The sequence below is a fragment of the Zalophus californianus genome, chromosome 9 (assembly GCF_009762305.2).
Source record: "Zalophus californianus isolate mZalCal1 chromosome 9, mZalCal1.pri.v2, whole genome shotgun sequence".
In the NCBI taxonomy this organism is placed as follows: domain Eukaryota; kingdom Metazoa; phylum Chordata; class Mammalia; order Carnivora; family Otariidae; genus Zalophus; species Zalophus californianus.
The window spans coordinates 102,142,488-102,167,608 of record NC_045603.1 but is presented as its reverse complement, the minus strand read 5'-3'; the positions used below and the strand labels follow the sequence as shown (position 1 = coordinate 102,167,608).

Here is a 25,121-nt window from a genome sequence, read left to right as displayed (position 1 = left end):
TTTAGATACAGCTGTGATATAAATCTAACAATAAATAAATAAAATCTAATAATAAGTAAAGTTGGGTCCTAACTGTGAATCAAATTTTGAGATTGAGGCCTTTGGGAATTGGAAGAACAGAAATAAGGAGGTCAGGAGGGATGGAGTCTTGGGGATGGGAGCAATCTGGTCTCTGGAGGTTTTCTCTCGCTCTCTTTTTTTTAAGTAGCCTCCACACCCAACGTGGAGCCCAACACAGGGCTTGAACTCACGACCCTGAGATCAAGACTTGAACTGAGATCAAGAGTCAGAGAGACTTAATGGATTGAGCCCTATTTGGTTTCAGCTCAGGTCATGATCTCCTGAGTCGTGAGATCAAAGTTCTTCGCTCAGCAGGGAGTCTGCTTGAGATTCTCTGTCTCGCTCTGCCCCACCCCCTACCTGCGTGTGTGGGCACTCGAGTACGCACTCTCTCTCTCTCTTTCTAAAAAAAAAAAAAGAAAAGAAAAAACACTGGCCAATGAAAAACTAAAACAATGCACATTGAGTTTTGAGATTATTGGCAGCAGAGGCAAAGAGGAATATATAATGGGCTTAAGTAGCTCTTGATGCGGAGAACATGGGCAAAAGGAAATATAGATACAATTAAATTTCCTTCTAACTTGCGGCCCACTGACAAATACTTGAGACAGGCAGAATTTGACGTTCCTCCAGCAACTCCCAACTTTCTTAATGTTAATGCCTTGCTAGAAGGAAAAACCACCTTAGCTATTTTGAAGAGGGGGATGGGAATATTCTATCTCTGAGATATTTGAAGTTATGCAGTTTGATGGGGTACACATTAGTTACATGCCATGTTACAAGCAGGACCGGGCCTCTCTAAAGCAACTTTTTTCCAGGGTATAGCCTGGCCATCATATTCATTCATTCAATAAATACCAACTGAGCATCAGTCCAGAAGCTGAATTATCTTAGTAAACTCAGAAAGTTTACATCATACAAATGCATGATCACTGTATTTACATCCTTGTCAATGGATTCCTTTATAAAGGAGCCATTTCCAGTAAGTAGAATAATTGATCTCTTCCTATTTGGGAAGCCAATGTGAATTGGACGATTGCTTGGTAAGCATACAATCAGAACAAGGAAAACACAGGAATTTGAGTGTGACATATCACCTAGGCACTGGGAAAGCTTCATGAAATGTGCCTGTCATATAAGAGAAAGCCTTCAGGGGCACCTGGGGGGCTCAGTCCATTAAGTCTCTGACTCTTGACCTCAGTTCAGGTCTTGATCTCAGGGTCGTGAGTTCAAGCCCTGTGTTGGGCTCCACGTTGGGTGCGGAGGCTACTTAAAAAAAAGAGAGAGAGAGAAAACCTCCAGAGACCAAATTGGTCCCATCCCCAAGACTCCATGTGCCTTTCCCCGGAAGAGTGCAAGATGCACCCTAGTAATATTTCTCTGAGCCCTAATGTCTTTGATTACTATGTCCAATGTATATCTAGGTATATAACTTTTCCATGGCTCAGTCAGTTGAGTGTCTGCCTTTGGCTCAGGTCATGATCTTGGGGTCCTGAGATCAAGCCCTGTGTGGGCTCCCTGCTGAGCAGGGAGTCTGCTTCTCCTTCTCCCTCTACCCCTCCCCAACACACAAGCGTGCACTCTCTCTCTCTCTGTCTCTCTCTCTCAAATAAATAAATAAAATCTTAAAAAAAAATACGTCGATCTCATTTGTTGGACTGAATTTATAGGCTGCCCCCCCTCAATGTTTCCATGAAACATTGTTTGAAAATGGAGGACTAGAGTTCAGGAAAGAGGTAGAGGCTATGTATATGGATTTGATCACCTCTGGGTAAAAGAACTAAAGCCACAGTGAGTTATAAAATTTCTGAAGGTGTGAACAGTTTAAAAAAGCGGGGGGGGAGGCATCAACATGCAAAAAATGAAGTTGGATCCTTACCTTATACCATATATAAAAATTAGCCCGGGGGCGCCTGGGTGGCTCAGTCAATTGAGTCACCAACTCTTGATCTCAGCTCAGGTCTTGATCTCAGGGTCCTGAGTTCAAGCTCCACATTGGGTTCCATGATGGGCATGGAGCCCACTTAAAAAAATTAACCCAAAATGGATTTAAATGTAAAAGCTAAAAGTATAAAACTCTTTTTTTTTAAGATTTTATTTATTTATTTGACAGAGAGACACAGCAAGAGCAGGAACACAAGCAGGGGGAGTGGGAAAGGGAGAAGCAGGCCTCCCGCGGAGCAGGGAGCCTGATGCGGGGCTTGATCCCAGGACCCTGGGATCATTACCTGTGCTGAAGGCAGATGCCCAACAACTGAGCTACCCAGGCATCCCTAAAAGTATAAAACTCTTAAAAGAAAACATAGGTGATTTGGATTTGTCAATGATTTCTTGGATAGGATTCCAAAAGCACAGGGAGCAAAAGTAAAAATGGATAAATTGGACAACAATAAACTTTAAAATTTCTGTGCATCAAAAGACACAATCAACAGTGAAAAAGTTGCCTACAGAATGGGAGAAAATACCTGCAAACCCTATATCTGATAAAGGGCTAATATTTAGAATATGTAAATATCTCCTACTGTTGAGTTATAGGCAACAGCAACAGCAAAAACAGCCCAATTAAAAAATTGGCAAAGCATCTGAACAAAGCTATTCACATGACCCAAATGGCCAACATCCCTCACATCATTCATCACTAGGGAAATGCAAACCAAAACCGCAATGGGATACCACCTTATACGCATTAGGATGGTAACTGTGAGAACACACAGAAAATAACGAGGTTTAGTAAGGATGTGGAGAAATTGGACCGTTTGCACACTGCTGGTGGGACTGTAAAATGGTGTAGCTACTACGGAAAACAGTAGGATGGTTCCCCAGACAATTAAAAATAAAATTACCATATGATCCAGCAATTCCACTTCTGGGTATCTACCCAAAAGCAGTGAACGCAGGGACTTGAATAGGTTTTTGTACACACGTTTATGGCCACATTATTCACAATAGCCAAAAGGTAGAAGGGACCCAAGTGTCCATCAACAGATGAATGAATAAACAAAATGTGACATTTATATACAATGGAATATCTTCGAGCCTTAAAATGAAAGGACATTCTGACATATGTTACAACATGGATGAACCTTGAGGACATGAGAGGGTTATCCAGAGAAACAGGTTCAACAGGATGTGTATAGAGAGAGATTTATTTTAAGGAATTGGCTCACATAGTGGAGGTTTGGCAAAGCCAAAATCTGATGAGGTAAGCCAGCAGGCAGGCTGGAGACGCCGGTACAAAGGCTGTGGGCTGGCACAATCTCTTCTCGCTCCGAGGAATCGCCTCTTGTTCTGTTAAAGGCCTTCACCTGATTAAATGCAGCTGACCCACATTATGGAGACTAATCTGCTCTACTCAGAATCCACTCATTTCAATTTCAATCTCATCTAAAACCACCTTCACAGGGGGCCTAGGTGGCTTAGTCAGTTAAACATCCGACTCTTGGTTTCAGCTCAGGTCATGATCTCAGGGTCGTGAGATCAAGCCCCGAGTCAGGCTCTGTGCAGTCTGCTTAAGAGTCTTTCCCCCTCCCTCTTCCTCCCCCCATCGCACACTCTCTCTCTCTCTAAAATAAATAAACAAACAAACAAATAAATAAAATCTATTTAAAAACAACAACAAACCATCTTCACAGAAACATCCAGAATAATGTTTGACCAAATATTTGGACACCATGGTCCACTTCAAATTGATGCAAAAAACTATCACATTGTGATAAGTGAAATAAGCCAGTCACAAAAAGACAAATACTGTATGATTCCACTTACATGAGGTACCCAGAGTAGTCAAATTCATAGAGACAGAAAGTAGAATGGAAGTTATTAGGGGCTGAGTTGAATGGGAGATTGGGAATAGTTGTTTAATGGGTAGAGAGTTTCAGTGTTGTGAGAAGAAGGGAGTTCTGGACATCGGTTGCACAACAAAGTAAATGCACTTACCACTAAAATGTACACTTAAAAAGAGTTAATATAGTTAATCTTATATGTTATATGTATTTTAACACAATTTTTTTGAAGATTTTATTTATTTATTTGACAGAGAGAGACACAGCAAGAGAGGGAACACAAGCAGGGGGAGTGGGAGAGGGAGAAGCAGGCTTCCCGCAGAGCAGGGAGCCGGATGTGGGGTTCGATCCCAGGACCCTGGGACCATGACCTGAGCTGAAGGCAGACGCTTAACGACTGAGCCACCCAGGTGCCCGAACACAATTTTTTTAAAAAGAGGATAAAATCAGAGAATGACCTCAAGAAATGGCCCCCTCTGGGGGGAGGGAAGTGAGAAATTGATTGATTAGAGCAGTAGAGGGCAAATTAGGGTCATCACGAAGGCAAAAGAGAAAACGATCAAAAATATTGGATACAGCAAGGTCAAGGAGAACAATAACTAGAAAAAAATCCCCTGGCAACTTAAGGAGGGAGAGTCAGTACAGTAGTTGGAACAAAATTACTTTGCAAGTGTTAAGAAAAGCCTAAATGATGAGAAGGTTGGAGGAGCAGAAGTACTGCACCTATTCAAGGAGTCTGGTGGGGAGGAGAGGAACACGGGAGGGATGCGTGCTGGAAGGCAGGGGCAGGGGGACTGTGCAAAGGAAGACAGGATGCTAACCCTAGGACCAAGTGAGAGTGCAACCTCTCCCTCTGCCATTGACCAGCTTCCTCTGCCGGGTAGCCTGATTTGGTCAAGGTCCCCCCAAATACAAGACTAGGGGCTCTACGAACACCTGGATACAGATGGGGCAGCTGTCTTCATAGAGAATGTGCAGCCAGGGAGTGGTGGCAAGAATTAGAGATCATGACAGGGTTGGGGGTATCCTGAGAAGTCCCAGTTCGAAGGAAATTGAAATAAAAGTCAGAAAGTCAAAGAGCATAAAGCTAGGCTGAAGGCCAATGGGGCACATGCCAATATACAAAGCACTGGAAGTCTCAGTGCTTTGGTTCAGAAGCTAAGTCTTTAAAGTTTAGCTTTCCCACCAACTCCCACCAACTCCACCTTTGTCATCCCCAAGTATTGACACTTTTCTATTGACTCAGAGGATGCTGCCTTATACCTGGTGTATTAGTCAGGATTCTCCAGAGAAACAGAACCAATAGGACGTGTGTGTGTGTGTGTGTGTGTGTGTGTGTGTGTGTGTGTGTGAAGAAAGAGCAAGGAAGAAAGAGATAGATTTAAGGAATTGCCAATTATGATGGAGGCCAGCAAGTCCAAAATCTGCAGAGTAGACCATCAGGCTGGAGGCACGGGGAAGAGCTCATGTTGCAGTTCAAGTCCAAAGGTCATCTGCTGGCAGAATTCCCTCTTGCTCTCAGGAGGTCAGTTTTTTATTCTATTCAGGTCTTCAACTGATTGGATGAGGCCCACCCACATTATAGAGGGCAATCTGATTTACTTATTTACAATTGCAATGTTAATCTCATCCAAAGGCAACCTCATAGAAACATCCAGAATAAAGTTTAACCAAATATGTGGGCACTATGGCCCAACCCCACTGACACACAAAATTAACCATCATACCCAGGTAATAATGACAGCCATTGATTAAGCACTTATTTCTTTTTTTTTAAGATTTTATTTATTTATTTGAGAGAGAGAGAGAATGAGAGACAGAGAGCATGAGAGGGAAGAGGGTCAGAGGGAGAAGCAGACCCCCTGCTGAGGGGGGAGCCCGACGTGGGACTCGATCCCGGGACTCCAGGATCATGACCTGAGCCAAAGGCAGTCGCTTAACCAACTGAGCCACCCAGGCGCCCCTAAGCACTTATTTCTATACCAAGTACATGGCTATCTCATTTCATTCCATAAAGCCTATAAAGTAAGTTTAAAAATTCTCATTTTTAAATATGAAGAAAACAGTTTTAGAAGGATTTTATATAAAAGTTCATAAAATTAAAAAGTAGCTCATAAAGTTTAGAAGCAATCAAAACCATTCTGATCATGGTTAACTTCAAAGAAGTCAAATTAATCAATTTGACCAAAGTGGGAACTAGTTCTTTGGTCTTTCCACATCTTTATTTTTTTCCCCAACCTATTGTTTTTTGTTTATAAGTAGGCTCCATGCCCAGCATGGAACCCAACGTGGGGCCTGAACTCATGACCCTGAGATCAAGACCTGGGCTGAGATCAAGAGTCAGAGGTTTAACCAACTGAGCTGCCCAGATGCCCCTCTTTCTGCATCTTTCAAACTTCTCAGAACTGAGTTCCAATAGCCTAAATGTCAGGGCCTTTGAAAAAAAAAATTATTGCCCTCAGGGCGCCTGGGTGGCTCAGTCAGTTGAGCATCTGGCTCTTGATTTCAGCTCGGGTCATGATCTTGGGGTCATGGGATGGAGCCCTGCGTCAGGCTCCGTGCTCAGCAGGGGGTCTGCTTCAGGATTCTCTCTCCCTCTCTTTTGGCCCCTCCCCCTGCTCTCCCCCTCCCTCTTAAATAAATAAATAAATCTTTAAAAAAATTTTTTTAAATTAGAATGGACTCCAAGTTATCCCAACAAGAATGTCACTCCATCACAATCCAAATGCTCTTTCTTTCTTTCTTTTTTTTTTTAAAGATTTTATTTATTTATTTGAGAGAGAGAGAATGAGAGATAGAGAGCATGAGAGGGAAGAGGGTCAGAGGGAGAAGCAGACTCCCTGCTGAGCAGGGAGCCCGATGTGGGACTCGATCCCGGGACTCCAGGATCATGACCTGAGCCGAAGGCAGTCGCTTAACCAACTGAGCCACCCAGGCATCCCACCAAATGCTCTTTCTTAAGTGAGAGAGATTGGGCTGGAGTTATTGCCACCCCAACGTTTACACCCACAGCCCGCCTCTTTCTTCTCCAACCTGAAATCTGAATGTGCCTTGCAGTGTGTCAGGCGTAGGAATTTCATCCAATGTGTGTGGAGGTGAAAACAATTGATTGGACACTAGGTGCCACGCTGTTCTGCCACCCTACTCTTCCTCCCTCTTATCATTTGAAACTTTACCTGAAGATTGAAGGAGATACTTCCAGAGCTGTCCCTGTCACTCAGGTTTCTCCCCAATCCCCCAAAACTAAGATGAAAGTCATCTTGTCTTAGGGTGAGAAAGTAAGTTTTATTGACAAATGCATATGCTGATAGCCAACAATCCCCTAGGGAGAGAAAGGACCAGAAACATACTGTGTCCTCTAAGATCAAAAATGCCTCCTTGGGTGTAATCCAAAGTAGCCCATCCAGTTGGACTATGGTAGGTGAGCTACTGGGAAGCAAAGTACTGACATCTGGACAAACAAATGGAAAAGGCTTTAGTCCCAGAGCAATTAGGAGCAACTTATTTGGCAGCAGGCCCAGCTTCTACAGGTGGACTTTCAGATGTCGGGACCTGTGACCGTATTGACTGTTTCTCTGAATTGCCTATTATCAGTGGAGTATTTTTCACCCTCCTATCGTACCGGTTGCACAATGAATTTAGAGGGCTTTGAAGCCACATCCAGATTTTCTCTTTCTGACTGTCGTCATTATCATCTCTTTCCCCTTTGACACTCTTAAACAGTCACTTCTTTCTTTTTGGGGTTTTCATGCCAGTGACTTTGAAGATGTTATTGCTCAGGTGGCTTATCCTGGAAGTAGAGACAGACCTGGGGTTAACATATTCATCAATTTTTTTCAGAGGAGTATTGACCAAAGCCTGAATAGACTCCACAGGATCGTTCCTCAGACTTCCAATAGCTAAAACCAGAAAGGAGGTCAACTCAGACTCGATCTCCAAGGACAATCTATTTTCCACCCCACACACCAGGTTATTATTATATAACTTCATTTAGAATAATTTTTGTCACTGTAAAAGTAATACCTGTTTTACTCTAGAAAAATGTTTACACAGACATCATTTCTCTAAAAGGAAAGAAAGAAAAATGACTTATCTGCCCCCCTGAGACAATACTGTTAATAATTTCTGTACCTATCCTTGCAGTATATATATATTTTTAAGTCATCTCTATGCCCCACGTGGGGCTTGAACTCATGACCCTGAGATCAAGAGTCTCATGCTCTACTGACTGAGCTAGCCAGGCGCCCCTGCAGTATTTTTTTAATACCAAATATGGACACTTCTTTTCACAAAAATAAGACTTGCATTTTTTAATCCCATAAAATATTCTTCTATATAAGGTAATATCCGATCACATGATTCTATCATAATCTCTTTGATGAACTCTCTACTAGTGAATAATTAGGTTGTCGGCAGTTTTTCACTGTTAGAAACAATCACCACTGATTCATTTGGCAGCTATTACGGACCACTATGCTAGGTGCTGGGGATGCAGGGGTGAACAAGAAAGATTCCCCACCCTCAAGAACTTAAGGGTCTAGTGGAGGAAAGACAAAAACAAACAAGGAAACATAAATGAAATACAAAGAAGGAAATTAACAGAGTAATGATAGTGAATAACCAGGGAAGACCTCTTTAGATAGGCCAGTCAGGGAATGCCTCTCTGAGAAGGTGACACGTGAGCAAGGAGGCAAGAAGCCACGTGAAGAGCAAGGGCAGAAGCATTCCCAAAGGTCAGGGAGGGGGGCACCTACTCACAGTGTAGAAAGTAACCAGTGTGCCTGTAGCTTCTAGTGAGAGGGGAGGTACTATAGGCTCCGGGTGGAGAGAGAGTCAGAAGCTGCTCAGTCAGGGCCTTGGGGCCAAGCGTCAGGGACTTCGCCAAGCGAAGTCTGCTTCGACCGGAAGAGCAGTGGAAAGCCACTGAAGGATTTTAAGCCAGGGGTGACATGATTCAGTGTACATGTTTCAGAGAGAATCTGGCTGCTGTGTAGAGAAGTATGGAGAAGCAGCAGGTGTGGGGGTTGTTAGAGCGGTTCAGTTAGTCCAGGGCGGCCAGGGGCTTAGATTCGGGTGGGAACAGAGGGTGCTAAATGGCTTAGCACCCAAAGGATAAAAAGAACAGGAAGAATCTTGGCTCAAAAGGGCCTTCAAGCCCATCAAAGTCTACAGCTTCATGTTGATCTCATTTATACTTAGAACAGGAGAAAGAACTGGGCTTCAGCTACACAGCAAATATGTAAATCCTGTGAAGAACCATTTCTTGACCACAAGGCTTGTTAGGCACTGGATATGGGTGTAGACTTAACTGGAATTACTTTCCTTGGGAAAAAGTCCCTCCTGTGTAGGTAGTGTAGGCAGTCTTTCTTGAAGACTGAGTGGGATGAGGAAGGCAAGATGAATTCTCTGGTATACTGAGGAGTCTAGGGCTTTCATTCTAGAATCCTTCCGCGGAAATTCTCCAGTTGCTGGGGATCGGGGTCCACCACCCTGTAGAGACTTCAGTTGTAAAAAAGGAGGAGACGGCAGCACAGGTACAAAATGTCGGGGTCAGAAGCCAGGGTTAGAGCCCTAAGGGGACAGATGCTACTCCCTAGTCCCTGGGGGGCAGGGGAGAGCACGGCTGCTACCCACAGCGGCTAACAAATTCATTCCTCCTTGACCGGCGGTCCAAGTACATTCCTTACCTGCCACTGCCGGCACCTCGCCCCATCTTAGCCTAGAAGCCTGCGTCAACTCAACACAGAGGTTTTGTGGGACACCGCCGTGCCAAGCAGAGCGTCACGCTTTACACGCATTTGTATCTGATACTTAAACAATGTTGAAAGTCAGCACGATTATGCTCATGATACACATGAAGAAACTGAAGCACAGAGGCAGTAACATGCCCAAGCTCACATGGCTCATTGCAGAGAGAGCTAGTATTTCAGACCCGGCTGGCTGACACTGGAGTCCATGCTCTTCGTTACACACTGACTGGGAAGAAAGGACCCTTAAAAGTCATTGACTTCACCACTTTTTCTTCTCAAGATAAAGAGCTGTAATAAATCATACAGGAAACGAGAACGTGTCTATCTCCAGATGTCTGCTGGGCATGTCCTCTGAAGTATGATGCCACCATTCCTTCAAAGGCAGCATATCCAGAATAACCAGCTTGAAGCAGGTGCCAGGAAATGAAGTGGGCTCCAACCAGAGGGCAAGTTCCCGAGGACGAGCATGTGCAGCACCAGAACAGCACGAACAGCACAGCTGGGGCATAGACATACACGCCCATTCTTTTATACAAAAGCACTGGCACCCAGGGGCAGGGCTATAAAAGCCAACATTCTCTCCATCTTATCTCTCGATCAAAGGAAGCAAACTGGCAGGGAAGATGGTGAAGAACAAATAATTCAAACATCATTTCTATTGGGCGCTGGAGTGAATCGCCTACCCACCACCTATCACAGACACCCTAAACCCTTCCCAGCCCCCTTAGAGGAATTATGAGCTGTGTTTCCCCAAGTACCCCTACCACCCACAGCAAAATCCTCAATCTTCACCGTGGCCGAAAAGCCTAGTATGATTCTGGCCACACTGCGCTCCTCCCTGCTCCTCTCCTGCTCTTCCTTTCGCTCACTCCACACCAACCACAATGACTTCTTGTTCTTCCTTAACATGCCAAACGCTCTTCCTTCAGATAGGTGGTTCACGCCGTCACTGCCTCTGGGTCTCTGCTCCAGCGCCCCTTCTCAGAGGGGCACCCCTGCCCTGCCCTCTGACCCTCTGGCCCCTGGCCTTGCCTTACTTTTTCTATAGTGCCTGGTCACATATATGTACTTGGTTATGGCCCCTCCCCTCCTCCGCTGGCGGGGGTGGGGGGTGGGGGGAGGGGTGCAAACAGACAACATCAGTTTTGTTTGCTGCAGTATCCCAGTGCTTAGAAGAGTACCTGGTACCCAGTAGGTTTTCAATAATTAAGAAACTCATTTAATTGCGAGCAAGGGCAGAAGTACCTGCTATAGCGAACACAGGTGTGGTTGTTTGGCTATTTTAGGGACCAAAGGGTTTTGAAGGTGAGGTAAAATTTCTCTTCTGATATGCACTGGGAATATCAGCTTTTCTTCTGCCACACCCCAGATTCCCACTCCCTCTTTCTCGGACTTTGGTCAAATTAAAGGACAACGGAGTGAGCATGAGTTAGTGCAAAGATCCCCGAAGTGGAAAGTTGAGCTCTTGGCTAGCCCAGTAATTCGCTTCTGTGATCTTGGACAGATGACCCAGCCTCCAAGATGAGGAGGGTTATAGTTCAGGATGAGGAAATGCTTCTCTGAAGTACACCTAACTTCAGAGGCAGAAGAGAATAAGTGGGTGACCTCAGGGCTCTGGGTGAGTTACCTCAAGTCCCATATAGTCTACAGATGCTTACTCAGAATCTCTTTTATCTTAAAAATTCATGCATAATTTGCATTGTACTCCAAAACATGCCTATTATTAAAACATTCTTAATGTTTTAATTTAATTTAATTTTTTTAAGTAATCTCGCCACCTAATATGGGGGCTCAAACTCACAATCCCCAGATCAAGAGTTAGTTGCATGCTCTACCAACTAAGCCAGCCAGGCACACCTAAATGTTTTAATATTAAAAAGAGTATCATTTAGAAATGTATACTAAAATATTTATAGATGAATAATATGAAGTCTGAGGTTTGGTTCAGAATAATCTGCAGGGAGGGCTGCAGGTAGAGAAATAGAGAAAACAAGAGAACCATGAGTTGATACTTTTTGAAGCTGGGGGGTGGGGGGGTATTATACTATTTTCCAGACTTTTAAAGAATGCTAAAAACTAAAAGAAAAATCTTAAAACAGCCAGAGAAAAGGGCTAGATTACCTGCAATGGAACGAAAATTAGAATGACAGCAGGCTTCTTTTAGCAACAAAGAAAACCAGAAGACAATAGTATGGCATCTTCGAAGTGCTGGGAAGGAAACTATTGGTCTAGAATTGTGTCACTAGTAGGGGCCCCTGGCTGGCTCAGTGAGGGGGAACGTGCAACTCTTGATCTCAGGGTTGTGGGTTCAAGTCCTATGATGGGTGTACTGATAATTCTTAAAAAAAAAAAAAAAAAGGACTGTGTCACTAGTAAAGCCACCTTGCAAGAATGGAGGTAAGAAACAGTCATTACAAACAAATAAAAAGCAAGAGAGCATAACATGAAGACACTGGCACTAAAGAAACTTCTAAAAAGTGTACTTCAGGATGAAAAAAATGAAGGATGGTCAGGGATATAACAAGGAATGGGGAGCATGTAACACTGCACATAAACCCACACGGTTTGTATAAAGTAACAACAATAATCATAGTATCTAAATTCTAGGTTAAAAAAAGAGAACGAAAATAATCACTAACAAAAGCCTATATAGTGGGAGGGGTGGTGATTAGAATTCGTGTCAACACTGGAGGGAAGGGTTAAAATGTCGTTTCACTTTAAACCCTGTTAAGCTCAATGGGTATGAAAAAAGTCTACTTTCTGGACAAATACCATATGATTTCACTCATATGTGGAATTTAAGAGACAAAACAGATGAACATAGAGGAAGGGAAGGAAAAATAAAATAAGACGAAAACAGAGAGGGAGACAAACCATAAGAAACTCTTAACTCTAGGAAACAAACCGAGGGTCGCTGGAGGGGAGGTGGGTCGGGGGATGGGGTAACTGGGGGATGGACATTAAGGAGCGCACATGATGTAATGAGCACTGGGTGTTATATGCAATTGATGAATCACTAAATTCTACCTCTGAAACTAATAAGACACTGTACATTAATTGAATTGTATTTAAATAAAAAATTTTTTAAAAGTCTACTTTCTTGTAACTAGCCTGAAGAAATACTTACACCTATATACAAAGAGATGAATATAAAAATGTTCATGGTAGCATTGTTTGAATAGCAAAAAATTGGAAATGATTTAAATAACAATCTACCAAGGGTTATAAGATTGTAGCAGATCTGTATGTACCAACATACTGAGTGGGGAAAAAAGCAAGTTGCATATATATATATCTATATATCTATCTATACGATATATATCATAAATTATGTAGTATATAACATATATATTCTATGTGTACAGCAAAAGAATACAGGACTACAGCAAACAAACAGCGGAAAGTGGGGAGAGGAGCCAGACTTGGGGGTGAATGGAACTTTACCCTAAAAACAAAAACTTTATCAATAATGTTTCTATTTTTTTGTAAACAGACTATACTCATGTATTTCTACTGTAAGTATAAATTAATTTTAAAATATTTTACTACAATAAAAAAGAACACAAAACTACAAGTTCTTCAGGGACAGGGTGTTTCTCCCTTGAATACTGCTGTAGCTAGCAGCCGACAGCACATGATAAATGTTGAGTGACTAGAACATTTTTGTTAGCTGCGTTTTTCCCTAACTAGCATGACAATGGATAACTCGTTTTCTTCCTCCTACTTAGCTCAATTTTCTACTTTTATTTATTTAGTCTTTCAGGATTTTATTTTTTTAAGTGATCTCCACACCCAACATGGGGCTCAAACTCATGTAACTAGTGATCTCTACACCCAACATGGGGCTTGACCCCAAGATCAAGAGTCACACGTTCCTCCTATTGAGCAAAGCAGGTGCCCCATTTTCTACTTTTATATATAACATTTATAATAGTAAAAATATACTTTATTTGAAATAACAAAATATGTCCTTAAGGAGTCGAGCCCCCCCCCCCCCCCGCTTTCTGTCTTGCCCCATTGCCTTGTGTCACCCAGAGCTCAGGGACAAGGCTCGGACTCACCATTCTGTAACAGCTCCACATCATCCTCATGTATTTGACTCCTGTTTAGCTTCTTAGCTGTTAATTCTAAAGATAGGACAGATGCAAAGTCATTCCAGAATTCCTGGACCTTTGGGCCACCCTTACCCCCTCTGTAGCAAACAAGGAAGCTCGAAAACCAGTTCTAGCAAGAAATGTTTCTATGAGATGCCTTGTAGCCTACGTGTCCATGCTCTAGTGGAAGAACAACCCTCAGAGCAGCAGTGACCCAGAAAAATGTTGTTGGCAGGTGACAGGTAAGACATGAACCCAGGGTGTCAAACTCCATGGGGTTCCCACACAGTAGGAAAAGGGCATTGCGAGGCAATTAATTTGCAAAAATAAAATATGCATTGCCAATAAACAGGAAAAGAATATTTCACCTCACTTCTGATAAAAAGAATGTTCCTCAGAACAACAGCAACTCTTTTCGCCTATCAAATTGGTAATGATGGGCGCCTGGGTGGCTCAGTTGGTTGGGCGACTGCCTTCGGCTCAGGTCATGATCCTGGAGTCCCGGGATCGAGTCCTGCATCGGGCTTCCTGCTCGGCGGGGAGTCTGCTTCTCCCTCTGACCCTCTTCCCTCTCGTGCTTTCTATCTCTCGTTCTCTCTCTCTCTCAAATAAATAAATAAAATCTTTAAAAAAAAAATCAAATTGGTAATGATTTTAAAAATATTACCCAGAGTTGGCAAATATTTGCAAAATGGATACTTGCATACAGTACTGGTAACAATGGAAAACGATTCAAACTTTTTTTTTAAGATTTATTTTATTTATTTCAGAGAGAGAGAGCACACAGGGGAGAGGGACAGAGGGAGAGAGAGAGAGAAACACAAGCAGATTCCATGCTGAGCATGGAGCCTGGCGTGGGGCTTGATCTCACGACCCTGAGATCAGATCTGAGCTGAAACCAAGAGTTGGATGCTCAACCGACTCTGCCATACAGGTGCCCCACGATTCAAACTTTTTAGAGGACAGTTAAAGCACCAAAATCCTTAAAATTTTGCATACCCTTTGGGCCTAGGAATTCTACTTACTAAGAAATTTATCTTAAAATAATCATGATGGCATGTAGAGATTTAATCACGGTCTCCCAGCTTATAAAAACAAAAGATGAGGTGGCCTACTTTAAAAATAAAAAAATGACACAGTCTCAATATTCAAAAATATGGACTGGTTAAATAGTTCCATAAATCCACCCATAAATGGAATTAATATTATGCAGTGGTGAAAAGCAATGCTGAAGGGCACGTAATGGCATGTATTTGTGACACAACAAGGGAAAACAACAGTATACCAAACTTCATGTTTTGAAAATGGCTATGTGTGTGTGAGTGTGTGTGAGTGTATTCTTAGGGGAGAATTCTAGAATGTCAACAGTGGTTAAATCCAAATGTTAGAATTTCTGGCATTATGTATTTTCTTTTTTGCCAGTCCGATTTTTTTAGATTTTCTAACATTAACACATACTGTACTACGATTCTAGTTTAAAACAAAAATATTTTTGAAAATCCACAGGGTTCCTGTGGAAGGAAGAGTTTGTCCCCTTTCAAATGAATATGATTCTCTTCTGCACTCTGCAGAGTGTAGACAGTGTGGGGCAGGGCAAAGGCACATGGCCTTCTCTTCCTCCTCCCGCTTTTCTAACAGGGACTTTGAGCCTGGTCACAGGACAGCCTCTCTAATCAGATCAGAGCTAGGGAAGGAGGTGACCCGCTTCACGGGACCATGGTTCTGGCTTAGCCCTTGCCGAAAGTCAAGGAGGACTCCCCTACTGAAGAGAAGAGGGAGGGGTCGCCAGGAGGAAGCACCTTACCTGTGAAGTCGATGGCAGCTGCCCGTAGGAAGGACTGAGGGCTCTTCAGGAAGCCAAAGCTCTGGGACAGTAAGTCCCCCACCAGCTGTATTTTGCTTGTGCTCACCTGTGAAGCCAAAGAGGGGTGGTGCTGACCAAGAGCTGGGGCTGGGGGGCCCTGGGAACGCTCCTAACCCTCTCACCCTATCCACAAGCAGCACTGTCCTGTCTTCAGCCAGCTGAAGGTGCTCGAACTTATAGCTGCAGACACCCCCACCCCAGCAACAGGGCAGACTTAGCAGGAAGTTCATAGAGAGAATCTTGCTCCTTCATACCAACATAAGGGAAGAAACAACTGATGCGGAACCAGGAGACCCAGGATTGAATCCTGGCCCTGCCACTAGCCTCACTTTTCTCCTTTGTAACAGTTGAAATAAAACCTGCCCAACCTCTTTCACATAATTGTAAGGCTCCAGTGGGATAATGGATATAGAAGTGCTTTGTAAACTGTAAAGTGCTCTACCTATGGAAGATAATAAGCATCAAAATCCATTGTATTAAAATTACTAATGTTGGTTCCTAACCTACTTGCTTAGCCCTTAAATATTTACTTTTCCACAAGGATTCCTGATCTGCCCTGTTCTCAACTTCATAGGAAGTAGGACCTTAACATCATGACCAAAAACCGGATGATTCCTGCCTACATCTTTTTCTACCAGCTGTAACCAGAAAACCTCTGTCCCATTGCCATCTACTACCCTCACATGACCTTCCTTGCCTCTGAAAGCAGAAACTGGGATACTGCTAAGAGAACCAGATATGAAGAATGAGGGACTGACATCCCAAACGTGCATTCTCAGAGTTTGCTGATAATAGAGAATGAGAATTAATGAGTAGAAGGAATGTATCTTCTGTCAGCCTTCCCCTATTTAGCCTCTCAGCCTGCCTTTGAGTCCCTAACATGAGTATTGTGGCCTGGCTTCTCAGGGACTCTCACTCACCAGGTACTTGCACGTTTCTTCCAGTACCTGGATGTGATTGCTGAGGGTGGTATGCTGGAATATCTGTGTGAGTGATGACCAGCCAATCACATTGGTCCACTCAGTCAGGGCCCCTCCCCAGGCCTACAGGATGGAGAGAAGGGAATTCCCAAAGCCTCACTCCTACAGCTCTACAGAGCCAGGCCAGGAGGCTAAGTGGAAGACCACGAAGCTAGCCCCCAAGGGGCTTGGTTGAGGGTACGTAGCTGGGACCAGGTGAAATATGGGACCTTGTTCATGACATGGGACATAAATAGCTTCAGGGAGCAGGACCATATCAGGATAAGATCAATGGCACCCAAAAGAGGGTAAAAGTGCTCAGAGCCAGCCTGGAGGATGACACCAAAGAGGTGGATATAAAATGTACAGCCAAGGCTGGGCTCATGAAAAAGAGCCAAAGGCTATGCTCTAGCAGAAAGAGGGATGAATCAGGCTGAGCTTGGCAGGACAGAGATCACCAGTACCTTGACTACCTCGGTGTTGTTATCCTGAATGCTAAGCAGCAGTGGGACTAGAAAAGTGTAGATCTCTCTTCGGGTGGAGAGTCCAGGCTTGATTTTGTCAACTTGATGCAACATGTAGCCCAGGGCAGAGGGGGCCGAGATCTTCACCTGGTCCCTCTCCTGCCATACAGAGCAAAATGGAGCTAAGGCGGCTGTGGTTTCACTCTCGCCCTGGCTGGCCTGGTTTCCATACTCCCACATCTCACTTCCATATCCAAAGTACACTGATGGCATTATGTTACATAATGCAAAGACATCATGGTTTATGTATCTGAGTAATTCTCTTTAGAGCTGCAGAGCTAATAAGTCCCTTTGTAAAGGCACAGAGCTAGGGAAACCAAGACCATAGTTTCAGATCTGCCCTGGACCATATCTACAGCTTGTAACTTAATTCTCTCCTAAGGATTAGCTTTAAAATATATGTATGTATTTTAAAAATACATATAGTTATCCTAGTTATGCTGTGAATAAAATCGCAAAATCTATATTGGTTTGTATTAATTAACAATGATCATAAACAGCTAAATTATACACTTCAAGAGTATATTATATATTAATTTAACAAACATTTACTGAGTAGCTATCATGAGCTGGCATAGTGCCAAATAATAGAGACAGGGTGGGACAAACACATAGTCCCGGCACTTGTAGGATTTGGGAAGCAGACATTTTAACAAATTGGATGTACACATTATTATTTTTTGCCCAGTGAACATAATAACCAAACAGAGAGATGATTCAATGTTAGTACATTAATTCAAAAGTATCACAGGCAGATCAGCTCAAGATCAATGACTATTACTTCAGTTATCCCTTCCTGCCCCAAATTCCTGAAAGAAATAGTAGAGATATAGTTTTTTAAAATTTTTATGAATCTGAAATAGTTGATGGGATCCCCCCATAGAGAACTAGAGTATCCCTGAAAGACAAACAGCAGACAGGACTGGAATTGATGTTGAAACCACAGCCTAAAGAGTGGGCAAAAACAGACTGCTGGAGGAGGTAGGGGTGTTCTGGGAATGCTCCAAGCTAAACAGCTGTGAATACAGGGAGCAGAAGGGGATGCTGGGCAACAGACATGGTAGTCATTTGGAAGGCTAACGTTCAGGCATACAATCTCCTTCCACCTCCTCCTTGCACCCTGCCCTCCCAATATCCTCCTTACTAACTAGCAAGCAGCAAGGGAACATACCACCCCAAAAGAGCAGGGAGTGTGCTCTATAGACCAGAGAGATAGGATGGTGCCCTGGGTGTCTGGCAACACCCAGGAAGAGCAGGGAGCCTTATAGTCAAAAGACTGGCTATTGGCACATCTGATGGACCATGTATCTCTGGCTGCTGCCCCACAGTTACTGAAGTCTGACTGCAGTAATAGGTATTACTTTCACAGAGGGCCGGCCAAGAGTCAGTAGTGCAAAATTTCCGGAACTCACTGCCAAGACTCACCAAACATTTAGGAAAATCAGCACCATAAGAGAAACAAACAAACAAACAAAACCCTGCAATATCCAAGGCCACAATTAACAATATAATCAAAACAAAACTTCAGAGAAAATATATTGAATCCTCAGGAAGACTATGTAAAACAAATTATTGAGGACATTTTTAAAGTGCTTGGAAATCCAAACTTTGAAATTCTAAATAAATAGGCAAACAAATAAATAGAGGCAAAGGTAAGGCAGTGTGCCTATAGAATAATGTAATAGCTATTCAGATATCACACCATCAACCAGAAGAAAAAAATAAAGAGGACCTGCTTCATAAAAAAAACAAAAAAATTAAATAAAAATTCAATAGGTGGGTTGAATAGCAGAATAACCGCAGCTAAAGTAAGAGGAGAATCAGCCCAGAAATTCTTCCAAGGTAGACAAAGAGGTGGGAAATAAAAAACAAAAATTAAGAAACACAGAGAATAAATCAAAAGAAATTCCAAAGAATAGAACAGAGAGAAGAGAGAAAAGAGGATACACCAACAAAATAATAGAATAATATTTTACAAATGATAAAACTACTGAGCTTTGCCTAAGTAAGTTCCTATGAGTAGGTGAGTGGTAAAGCAGCACTGGGAACCCAGATCCTACGGCCTTTGGGTCAGTGTTCTTTTCATTCTGCCAGGTTGTCATTGTGTAGATGATGACAATTTACTATTTCTTGATTAGACCATAAGTCAACTTTTCATTCTAGCAATATGGAAGAAGAGATAACCTGACAACTTTCCCACTATAAATACCTTTAAATGCTAGATAAAATATACAAAATACTTTTCTTTAATGCATAGCTGAGCTTTAAAAAAGTAAGATCTCCAGAGGCCAAAGATGAAAAGGTTGCTGACCCTCTAGCTACTGTGCGGTCAGGCAGATGCCACTGGTCTCAATAACCTAGGGTCACATCTCTTCATACCTGCTGGTCTCCCTAGCCTGCTTCACAAGGCAACCAGAAGCTGAGAAGCAAGCATCATGGACAGACAGACAGCTCTAAGAGAAGCCTTCTACCTGATGCTCAAAGAGCCAGAAAGGGGAATCAAAATGCTCAAAGAGAGTGGGGAAATCCCTCATTTCTTTTTTCTTCCTTCTATTCTCTCATATCACAGTTCCAAAACAAGCCCCATGGGAGTCTATAGGAGCTAAAACTCTAAGGGAGGGGAACCTCACTCTTCATTTGAAGGAGCTGGGGCCCAAGAGGATGGACAAACTCCCATTGCTTTATTTCCTCTGCCCTCATGTCACTTGGCCCAGTTGTGGGCACAGTCACAAAAGTGCCTGACATCGCAGAGTAACTAAAGCACCAGCTTTTTTGTAAGACAACTGGAAAAAGGGAACCCCAAAGAACTGTAAAACCAGGGAAGTCACAGAGAGGGAGGAGCTAGGGAAAGTGACCCTATAAAGTTGTTTATGAACTCCTGTGCTCACTCCATGCATAGATCTGACCCTAAACCACATACTGTAGACTTTGAAAACTGAACTACAGGAAAGACAATGGTTCAGGTCCCAGGCTGGCATGGGTGGGTGGCATAAACTCAGAATAGCAAAGGCTATGAATTCAAAACTGGCATTGATCACAGCCCCCACACACAGAAGGCTAGTCAGAACTTGCAGCCTGAAGTTAAACAGGTCAATTTCTGCTAACACAATAATATCAACATTCTCCATAGGATTTAAGTGGCACCCAGAGTCATATAACTTAATATTCATAACGTCCATGATACAATACAAAATTACTCAGCATGCAAAGACCCAAAGCAGTTATTATACAAAATGCTCAAAAAAACAACAATGAACACTCTTGAAATAAATACAGGAATAAAAATTTTCAGCAAAGAAACAACATACCAAAAAGAAACTTGAGAACTGAGAAATACAAGACTGGGTACATTCATTGACAAAACAGATGTCAGAGGAAAGAATCAGTGAACTTGAAGACAGAGCAATAAAAAGTATCCAATCTGAACAAAAAAAGAAAAAGTGATTGAAAATGAACAAAATCTTGGGACCTATAGGACAATAACAAAAAGCCCAAACATTTGTGCCATCAGATTCTTAAAAGGAGAGGAGAAAGTATAGTGCTGAAAAAACTTGGAAGAAATAATGGCTGAAAACTTTCCGAGTCTGGGAAAAGACATAAACAGAAATTTCAAGAAACTCAGAGAATCCCAACCAGGCTAAACCCAAAGTAATCCATGCCAACACCTTCTAAACTACTTAAAGCTAAAGACACATGTGAGGCAAAATAAAGACATTTCCAGACAAAGACTGAGAGTGTTTCCTATTAACAGACCCTTGAGGAAGAAAACACAAAGGAAGAAGAAAAAATATATATCCAGAAGGGACAAGAGAGCTGTGAGAAGAAAAGGAAGGCAAGGACATTTGTCCACATTTATAAATAGAAGGAAGTATTGACTGTACAAAACAATAACAACAATGATGCTGGTAATGATGACATAAAGACCAAATCCAGGGATTTTAAAAGACTGTGGAACTAAAGTCTTAGACAATGTTAATCTATAATATGGGAGGATATCATCATAGTTAAATCATTCTTTTTTTTAAAAAAAGAATTTATTTATTTATTTGACAGAGAGAGACACAGCGAGAGGGAACACAAGCAGGGGGAGCAGAAGAGGGAGAAGCAGGCTTCCCGCTGAGCAGGGAGCCCGATGTGGGGCTTGATCCCAGGACCCTGGGATCTTGACCTGAGCCTAAGGCAGACACTTAACGACAGAGCCACCCAGGTGCCCCAAATCATTCTTTTTTTAAAAGATTTATTTATCTTAAAGAGAGAGAGAGCATGCGAGTGGTGGGGGGAAGAACGGGGGAGAGGGAGAGAGAGAGAGAATCTCACGCAGACTCCCCACTGAGCATGGAGCCAGACACAGGACATGATCCCACGATGCCGAGAGCATGACTGGAGCTGAAACCAAGAGTTGGACACTCAATGGATTAAGCCACCCAGGCACCCCAGAATTAAAGCATTCTGTGGTCCTTATATTGTTTGGGTGGAGGATAAAGATATTATCTTTAAGCTTTGTTAAGTATATATGGTGAATTTTAAAACATATAAAAATGGATGAATCAGAGGGTGCCTGGGCAGCTCAGTCTGTTAAGCATCTGATTCTTGGTTTTGGCTTAGGTCATGATCTCAGGGTCATGAGATCAAGCCTCACATCCGGCTCCACACTCAGGGGAGTCTGCCTGAGATTCTCTCTCTCCCTCTGCCCCTCCCCCACCTCAAATAAATAAATAAAATCTTAAAAAAAAAAAAAAAGATGAATCAGACATTGACCCTGCCATCATGGAGTGTCCAGGCTCACAGAAGAGATGAGACCAATACAAAACTAATTCAAATCCAAAGTTCGAAAATTAAAGAGTTATAGATGCTAGAATAGGGAGGGTATTGAAAGCATGCATGTCTGCTGTCAAGTCTCTTTTGGCTCTAAAATTCTATGATCTGTAGGGAGGCTAAGACATGGGGTGGATTAGTACTGCTCTGGGTAGTTCTGATTCCTGAGCCTTTGGGTCCTTTCGACAAGATTACTAGCATTCTGGGGTCCCTGTGTTGTCTGGGAAGAGGGTAGAGTTGTGAGTGGTCTCCCCACTCTTCACTCCAGAACCGATTTCATAGCAGCGTGTCACTTCTTTTCCTTCAGTGGCTCCTGGTGAGAGAATAGGCAGATGAGTGTGTGCTAGGTCTGTCTGTAATAGGGAATGCACTGGGGACAATCCTATGCATGGCTTCAAGTAGCCAAGTCTCCTCTTGGCTGCCCCTCCATGACTTCAGCCTTCCACCATAATCCCATAGCCCTGCCCTAGTACCCTCAGCTCAGTTTCCAGCATTCCTCATCAGCCCCAGCCCATACTGTTCCCAACTAATCCGAGGGATCCAGGCCCGTACATCATTGATGAGTGGATGCAGTTGCTTGGAAATGCTGCAAAAGACCACCTTGGTGTCCTCTCCCTTCCCGTGACAGATGATGTTCCGTAGGCTCTTTACTGCTTGCACTGTCCCTCGCGCTTCATTCTTCAGGAAGTCTCGCAAGAATGGAACCTGGCCCTTCAGAGATTCTGACTGTTTGGAAGAAGGCAGAGATCACTCACCACCTGGGGATCATGCAACACTCTGGGAACAGGGTTTTGGGAAAACAGGTAGTGTCTAAGAGAAATAGACATGGGCAATCCAGGAGCTGGATGTGCCCAGGAAGTAGAAGGCTGGTGTTCACGGGGTTTGGGAGGCTTGATGACCAGTCTATGTAAGTCTACAAACCAGATGTTGTGCTGCCCTAGGATGAGAGGCTGGGGTACGTGCTAAACCCAAGATAACTAAGAGACCCAAGGGAGGTAAATTAAATGTTTCAAGGACTAACACTTGATTCCCATTTGATCCTCCCCACTCTTACTTGTCCTGGGTGCAGTGCCAGGTTACTGATTCCACGAAGCCCAACTTCCTTCATAATGAGGTTGGACTCTTTGACCCACTTGATCAGATTGCTCAAAAAGTCTTGCCCCAAAGTCTGAGCCACTGATCGGTGCCAGAGGAGCTGTGGGTATGAGGAGACTACAGCTATGGATGGAGAAAATGTTATGAGTACCTAGCACCCACCTCAGCCCTCCCTCAGGTCCCAAACTCAGGTAAGGAGTATGTCCAGTTGAGTGGCAGATCTGTACACACGGGGTGGAGACTAAGGGGGCTATCCTGATAGGAGGATAGAGGATAATGCTGATAAGGTTTGAATTTTGAGTCAGATGCTAGGATCCATGGATCATTCTGGAGGGTGAGCTACTGGCCCCTTCCTCAGGTTTTCCTGCCTCCTTTAACCAGGCACCTGAAGTGCCAGAGAAGGGAACCCCACTTTAAATGGCTCAGTCTTATTTTATCCTTTCCTCTTTTGGGGACTAGTTATTTAACATTTTTGTTAAATGTTCCTCAGCCCAGGAAATGAATAGGTCAGGCTGTGGACCTTTCCCCAGGCTTCACCTGTGCATAGAAGGTCCTGGCCAGGATCTTCTGATGAGAGTTGGAACTCTAGAGGAAGTTCCTGACAAGGTGGAGGATTCGGTGCAGGATGGCAGGTTCACAGTTCTTCACAATGTCACTGGGGTGGGACACAAGAAGCCAACAGTTGCTGCGGGGGAGGTGGCAAGGGACCAGTGTGCATGGAACACGGAAGACATGAGGGCTGAGGAATCAGGAGACCAGAGGGCTGGGAGGTGAGGAAGGGACAGTTGAAGGCTGGGACTTGGGAAATTGGGGGCCGGGGACTAGAGTGGTGCCAGCATTATTGGGTAAATAGCCTCACCTTGTCAGGTCCATGATCCCTATGTAGTAAAACTTGGGACAGGACAGAAGGTCCGAGCAGTGATGCTGATTTGCATAGACCACCACTCCGTCATATGCAGCAGCCAAGAACAGCAACTTCACTACCTCCAGGGCACAACTGAAGGTCACCACCATTGGGTTTGTGAAAAGAAATGGACAAAAGGATGGACAAGGCATTATGTGCTCATTTGTATCCTGTGCTGGGAAGCCAGGAGACAGTTTCCTGCTCTGGTAACTGTGTTCTGCTTTCCTGCTGACAAAAATCTATGGCTCTGTGAAACCCATCTCAGATTGCCCATCCACTCCTTCAAACCGTGGCCCTCATTCAACCACAGAGTCCTATAAAAGAGACTCTAGAGAGATCTCAGTGCTATGGTCTTCCAGTTTTGCTCTCTGGGGCACAGAATGGGCTTAGGATATCTCTTCACCTCCACACCCATCTAATCAGAATGTCTCTGCTTATTGGTTTGATTTGTTTTCATTTTACATAAGATTTCATTTGAGTAGAATGTCCTGAGGTTTAAGAGAAAAGTGTGACAACCACATATTTAGGAGTCCAACCCCCATTTTTGAGATGAGAAAACGGAATCCCAGTCGTGACTTGTGCAAGATGGCAGAGCTAGTGAGAAGCCTAGCCAGAGGTCAATGAGATTCGAATGGCCACAACTGCAGGGAGTGAATGACATAGATGTGGGCTTGCCCTGTCACCTACCATCTAGTTGAATCTCTTCGTGTACAGTTATGAACATGGACATGAAGTGTTGAATGAATCAGCCGAAGCGTGCGTACAAGAAGAGAGACGAGAAGCTTGAAAATATGTGAGAATATTGTAGCATATGGGTCATCCAGGGCCCTGTGGAATTGACTAGTCCCAGCCGTCCATCATGAGAGGGTTAAGCTTACCTAGTGGGGTCAAAGGGCTTGCTCTTGCTGCCTGGGCCCCTCTCCTTGCTATAGACCACCATCTTCTGGGGGACATTTTGCTCAATCACCCAGTAGAGATGACATAGTATAGCCAGTAAGAGCTGGGGATAGAACTCCTGGATAGCCTCCTGGCACAGGGACACTGACAGCATCTCACACAGAGCACATGTCACCTGGGAGACAGTGGAGGAAGACATAAGATGGTCCCATGGCCCCATACACTGAGTCCCACCCTGCCCTCCCCATCACTGCCCAAAGGGCCCAGCTCACTCTGACTCAGGCTTGTAAGAAGCACGCAAAGACTGAAAGCCCACCACTCTTCCTTAGGGAAATGAGATTGCACACATGCAATCTGCTTTCTCTTCACTCCCCTGA

General features: G+C 43.6%; 1 protein-coding gene across 2 annotated transcripts; it reads right to left on the bottom strand.

Annotated features, from left to right (window-relative positions):
* Positions 1-6,749: 6,749 nt before the first annotated feature.
* Positions 6,750-23,938, bottom strand: LOC113921725. Of its 2 annotated transcripts, XM_027592817.2 has the most exons (8): positions 23,803-23,938; positions 23,481-23,598; positions 22,903-23,043; positions 22,401-22,574; positions 16,974-17,132; positions 15,491-15,596; positions 13,654-13,719; positions 6,750-7,632 (listed from the first exon to the last, which is right to left on the bottom strand). In XM_027592817.2, the coding sequence occupies exons 3-8, from the start codon at positions 22,954-22,956 to the stop codon at positions 7,628-7,630; spliced, it is 564 nt and encodes a 187-aa protein (XP_027448618.2). In that variant the 5' UTR covers positions 22,957-23,043; positions 23,481-23,598; positions 23,803-23,938; the 3' UTR covers positions 6,750-7,627. The 2 variants fall into 2 exon arrangements, with proteins under 2 accessions (XP_027448618.2, XP_027448617.2); XM_027592816.2 differs by lacking the exon at positions 16,974-17,132 and having other exon boundaries at positions 6,750-7,741.
* Positions 23,939-25,121: the final 1,183 nt, after the last annotated feature.

Excerpts from the sequence above, each read along its gene's own strand:
- LOC113921725 (XM_027592816.2), bottom strand. The coding sequence starts at position 22,956 with ATGAAGGAAGTTGGGCTTCGTGGAATCAGTAACCTGGCACTGCACCCA. Across the intron at positions 22,575-22,902 it reads TGGCACTGCACCCAGGACAA|TCAGAATCTCTGAAGGGCCA; the intron begins GTAAGAGTGGGG and ends TCTTCCAAACAG. Across the intron at positions 13,720-15,490 it reads AGCTGCCATCGACTTCACAG|AATTAACAGCTAAGAAGCTA; the intron begins GTAAGGTGCTTC and ends TCCTATCTTTAG.